The following is a 5,738-nucleotide window of genomic DNA, read 5'->3' as shown; positions in this document are numbered from 1 at the left end:
AGGTTGATGTAGTAGTCATAACCATGTAGTTCTCCTCGTTCTCACTCAATAATAGGATTTTATTTAGTTAATCATCTTCATCTATCTCTTAATGTTATGATTTGATCATCTATGGCATGTTTTTATAGTTTTATTTGAAGTTGGGAAACCCTTTTAGAATTACGATTTAGGTAAAAATGTTAATAATGTTTATTACTAAGAATAATATGTCTTATTAGTCAATTTTTATGTCCCTAACCTTAATGTTTTGCTCAGCAAATTTTACCAAGGAATTGGGATTTAAATATATTTTAGTGTTGTTGAATTAATTGATTAATTTATGAAATTAAATGAAAATTTGGGAGCATATATGCGGGGAAGGTTAGTGAAATCATTCTCTAATAGTCTTTTATTAATTGATCTTCAATTCTTACTTTTTTATCTCTCCTCCTTTTCTTGAAATCCCTAAAAAAATGTTCTTTACTTTTATGTGTTCTTCAAACAATTAATTTTACAAACTTTCCTAATTAGCATTAAATTAGATTAATCAATCACAACAAAGATATTTTCACAATAAATTCAAAAATGAAAATACATTCCAATATACTTGATAGATGCATTTTATCAAACAAATTTTCTGAACAACTTCATATTCAACAAAACAACGGATAGAAATGAATGCTTAAATTGGCACTGGATCTATTAGCAAAGCTTTAATACATTCTTTCATTAGTCCACCAGAATGTGTGTAGTTATCTTTGTCTTTATAAAACACATCTATGAAACGTGTAATGTTGAGAATACGCTGTAGAAAAGGCATTGGAACACTGGTTGGCATAAGACATTCCTCATTTATATCTTTCCAAGCATTTGTTATTCTCTTTCGACATTCATGAATTGCAGCTTCCCTAGACTCGCCATATTGATCCATATAGCATTCCAAGAATGTGGAAACATGTCTTCTTTTTTGTTCAAACTATGCAACAACAAATAATTTTGCAAATTAATATTTACATCGTGTAATGAAACATAAACATTGAAGCATAATATTCTTAATACAGATATTGTACCTCATTGGAAACAATGTCATCCATTAACCTACAAATAGTACAAGAAGCCATAACAATTTTTGGTTCACTTGTTGCCCATTCAAATATGTCCTCTGTGATTATATCCCCCATGCCAATGTAACTTGTTGCAATCAATGTGCAGTAACAAGAAGATGTTTTTGATGTGTGCAAGTATTCCTCTATTGTTGTTTTATAGTTGTTGTTGAGCCATCTAGCCTCAGTCATGTAGGCTTGAACACCCTTTTTTATCTATAGCCAACAAACACACTTTATAATAAATATAGAGACTGAGTTTTGAGAGTATACTATATGAAATATTTGTCTTTATGCTTTTGGTAGAATTATAATAGATTTTAATGTTAAGGATTACTTTCTTTATATTTGGCTTTTATCATATGTACACAAAAAAGAAACCTTGATCATAATACACAAACTCTTAATTTATTATATGAATTTATCTTATTGCAAAATCTTGAATTTGTCACTAACCACAAACTATGTAACTTAACAGTTGTTAATAGTTAGGGAGAAAAAAAGCTCTTACTTCGTTTATAATGTAGTTAATGAAATATGATTTTCCTTCCTTCTTCGTTTCTTGCTTTATTTCCTCATAAAGCTTTATGAGTGACTTATAAATTAACTTCATGTATTCTGGGAGGTCATCCAAGCAACTAATATCCCACCTGAAAAAATATTTTCATTAAAATAACTTACGTAAGTTGTTTTTCCTAAAAAAAAAAAACAAGCAAAGAAAAATTGTGTTTTAAAATATGCTAATTAACCTTTCAATTGCCTTAGTAAAAACTTCTAATTCATCAGTGGTTCCATATGCATCAAATGTATCATCAATGATTGATATCATTGCAATTACTTTTGTTGTTATTTTTCTTGCTTGAGAATATTGGGGCTCAAAATATATCGCCAAAATCCAAAAGCAACATTCCACAATTCTATCTCGCACATAAGGTAATTTACTACGTACATCCAACTCTTTCCACCACCTATAAGGACCAAAAACAATAACAACAATAATTAAAAGGATTAGTCTTTGGAATCAATTTAAGAAGGTTTGTCATGATGAGATGAACTTACATGCAAATGTTGCCAAATTCTTTTTTATGTAGATTTTGCAATTTATTGAAATCTAATTTGGCAAAAGTGAGTAGAGTTTCATTATGAGAAGGATCTTGTTCATAGATAGAAATGTAGCGGCGTGCCTCTAGCCTAGGTAGGTTCTTGTGCAGAGCTTGTCTCAAGCTATGATTGACTTGAACCGCAAGGGAAGGGCTCAATTTGGTTGCAATGGACTCAAGATGAGTGGAAGTGAAAGTCATGGCTTCTTCCAAAATGTCTTCTCCGTGAATCATCATATGTGAGGCTTCATACAGGCACAACATTCCCTCAACGTCATTAATAAGTCTTTCACTAAAGCATCCTGTCACATCCTTGAACTTGTTGAACACAACTAGTGTTTTATTCAACAACCACATGATTGAAAATTAGTTGGAGACAAAATTTAAGAAAGCTATAATATGAATGTAAAATTTATAAAACAATTTGTGAGATAATGTTTAAGGTGCTTCCCAAATTAATAAGCAAAACTTCTTGCTTTATTTCTCGTTTAATGTACACAATCCCAATAATGACATTTAAAATATAATCAAAGTGAAAAACAGTGAAGATTGAAATAGGTGAGGACTTGAAAAATATTAAATGATACAATTCAAATACCTTTTTTCTTATTATTAAAATACACATTTTTTTGGCTTGTTATTCTCCTTTTTTTTTTCATTTGTGTGTAGGTTATGCACTAAATATATTAGGTGATTTGAAGTTGAATTAAAGGAAATCAATTAAAGTAGATAATTAAGTTGAGAGATATACGAGGTGAAACATGAAATCCATGTTGCCTCAATAATCTAAATAGCACAGAAAGAGAGAGAAGGTTGGCTTCGATAGTTATTTCTCCATTTACAACATAACTCTTGTGAATTTGTTGCAAAACTTCATCAATCTCATGTTCAAAATGATAGTTCACACCCAAACGACAAATTGAGTCAATCAAGTCAACTTTTGTTAAGGTCTCGTTTGGCTTTGATACAAGCATCTTCCTTACTTCCTTTTTTAGCATTTCAATTTTTGTCTCAATGTTTTGATCAAGTTCCTACATGTGTTAAAAAAAAATTACTTAATTAAATATTTAAACAGTATATTGAATTGAAGTACAATATAGATTGTCCATGATTTTAAATTATACCAAGAATTTGAATCACTTTAATTGAACTTTTCATTTTCTTTTCATGTACATAACCTTTTACAAGTTTATTCAATCATGGTTAATCATGAAGTAAAACCGCGTATTTAGTAAAGTTCATTAATGGGTCAATATATATATATATATATATATATATATATATATATATATATATATATATATATATATATTGTCCCTTTTCAATTTTATATAAAAATTAAATAATGTGAAATTATGAATTTTATACTTGGAAATTTGATATGCATATATATTCAATAGATAGATTCATAAAATGTAACTACTAAAATTTATTCCAAAATAAATGTAAATATATGTAAATATGACATCTTAAGTTTCACATATCATGACCCTTTTCAATTTTATATAAAAATTAATTATTGTGAAATTAAGAATTTTATGCTTGGAAATTTGATATGCATATATATTCAATAGATAGATTCATAAAATGTAACTACTAAAATATATTCCAAAATAAATGTTAAATATATGTAAATATGACATCTTAAGTTTCACATATGTAATTAAATCTCAAAGATAATATTAGACTTAGTGGGATATGCACATACCTCAGAACTAGAAACATATGAAATGAAATGATCCCCCCAAATGGTAGGATGATAATCTGCAATAGGTCGAATGTTTGAGGGTGGTTTTGCATCCTGGGCGAAAACTGGAAGGGAAGAGGCTAGATTAGACATAGTTATGTTTTAGAGTAGCTTAACTATGAAATGTTCATAATCACCACTTGGTTCATTTATAAGAATCCGGAGAGAAGATGTAACACTCATTGAGCACGTAGCGTACATTTATTCTGAATTAAAATGAATTTAATAATATGAAATTTTTAAATCAATCAAATTATTTTTTAGAAAACTCTGTTTTAATCATGTTACATGACGTCATGTGGTTTAATTATGTAATCAACATCATCAAGAAGGATAAGGATTTATTGTTCGTCAGCAAAAGGAAAAAAAATCATCAGCAAAAAAAAGAAAACTCTGTTTTAATCATGTTACATGACGTCATGTGGTTTAATTATGTAATCAACATCATCTAGAAGGATAAGGATTTATTGTTCGTCAGCAAAAGGAAAAAAAAAACATCAGCAAAAAAAAATAAAGATTTGTTGTTGAGGTTATTATATTATGTTTTATTGTTTAAAATTTATCCCTAAAACTTTTGAATGAAATTTTGTATTAAATTATAGCAATTACTTTTGTTTGACATTCACTACTAGAAAAGTATTATTTTCTTGCGAATTTTCCTGTAAAAAAATATTCGTAAAAATTTTTTGCAAATTTTTCTGCAAAAAAATATTCGCAAAATTTTTTTCCGAATTTATTTGCGAAAAATAATTTACAGATATTTTTTACAAATTTTGCTATAATTTTAATGATCATAGAATGTTTTTTTTCATGGTAAAAATTTAAAGAAAATATTGTAAAAATTTTATTTTTTTTCTTGCAGATTTTCTTGCAAAAATAAAATCGCAAGTAATGTTTACTAAATGGTAGAAAAATTTTGCAGGTAACTTTTCCTGCGGATTTTCCTGCAAATTTTAATTCGCAAGAAAAATTAAAAAAAATATATTTAAATTTATAAGTTTAATATTTAAAAAAAAAACTTCAAGTCTCACATCGATTGAAAATAAAATAATTAAAGAGTATATAAGTTGGGGAAATACTTACCTTACAAGTTGATTTGTATGGTTGAGTGTTAGGCTTATAATCTACTATCTTATAATTTAAAAGATTATGTATCATATATTGGAGGCATGGAAACAAATGTTTCAGATGAATTCATTGTGAGCATTTGAAAGTTGGAGAATTATTGATAGAATTTATAGTAATTTCTTTAATTTTTTCATAAAAAATATTCCTGCGGAATTTCTTGCGAAAAAATTCGCAGGAAACTTTCCTGCGAATTTTCTTGCAAATTTTTTTTTGCAAAACTTTCCTGCAAATTTTTTTCGCAAGAATTTCGCAGGAAAATTTCCTGTGAATTTTAAAATTTGCAAAAATATATTATCCAGAAGGTATTACCTGCTGATAAAATTTTGTAGAAACAACGTTTCCTGCAAATTTTTCATAAAAATTCGCAGGAAAAGTCGCATGTAATAAGAGAAATTCTAGTAATAATTAATGAATAAGATGATATTTTTCTAATTTCAATTTTAGAAGTATACTTATGGATACCCAAATATTTGGGCAATTTTAATTCTTATTAGAGGTTATTTTTTCTATTCTAATGGAGGGTGCTTTTAGAAGTATAACCAAGGAGAAAAGAAAACTCTAGTGGTATAAAAGTACGCGTAATTAAGAAAAGTGGTGGAAAATAATTTGAATTTTCAAATTTAAATATGTGAGATATTATTTAGATTTTAAAAGATATTTATTTTTTTTAGCATATTATTT

At 27.5% G+C, this 5,738-nt stretch overlaps 1 protein-coding gene across 1 annotated transcript; it reads right to left on the bottom strand.

Annotated features, from left to right (window-relative positions):
- Nucleotides 1–557: 557 nt before the first annotated feature.
- On the bottom strand, nt 558–4,117 carry LOC145949318 (putative terpene synthase 2). The gene is made up of 7 exons (XM_083062446.1): nt 3,891–4,117; nt 2,934–3,213; nt 2,142–2,514; nt 1,832–2,050; nt 1,594–1,732; nt 1,050–1,298; nt 558–955 (listed from the first exon to the last, which is right to left on the bottom strand). The coding sequence occupies exons 1-7, from the start codon at nt 4,020–4,022 to the stop codon at nt 662–664; spliced, it is 1,686 nt and encodes a 561-aa protein (XP_082918572.1). The 5' UTR covers nt 4,023–4,117; the 3' UTR covers nt 558–661.
- Nucleotides 4,118–5,738: the final 1,621 nt, after the last annotated feature.

The sequence above is a fragment of the Cajanus cajan genome, chromosome 8 (genome assembly GCF_000230855.2).
Source record: "Cajanus cajan strain Asha chromosome 8, NIPB_CcT2T_4, whole genome shotgun sequence".
In the NCBI taxonomy this organism is placed as follows: Eukaryota; Viridiplantae; Streptophyta; class Magnoliopsida; order Fabales; family Fabaceae; genus Cajanus; species Cajanus cajan.
The sequence above is the reverse complement of the archived record's forward strand: the minus strand, read 5'-3'. Positions and strand labels throughout refer to the sequence as shown.

What these genes read in the sequence shown, in the direction of transcription:
- LOC145949318 (XM_083062446.1), bottom strand. Translation starts at nt 4,022, where the DNA reads ATGTCTAATCTAGCCTCTTCCCTTCCAGTTTTCGCCCAGGATGCAAAA. An exon ending in CATATGTTTCTAGTTCTGAG is followed by an intron (nt 3,214 to 3,890) that starts GTATGTGCATAT and finishes TAACACATGTAG; the next exon opens with GAACTTGATCAAAACATTGA. An exon ending in TGGATTTCATGTTTCACCTC is followed by an intron (nt 2,515 to 2,933) that starts GTATATCTCTCA and finishes ATAAAACACTAG; the next exon opens with TTGTGTTCAACAAGTTCAAG.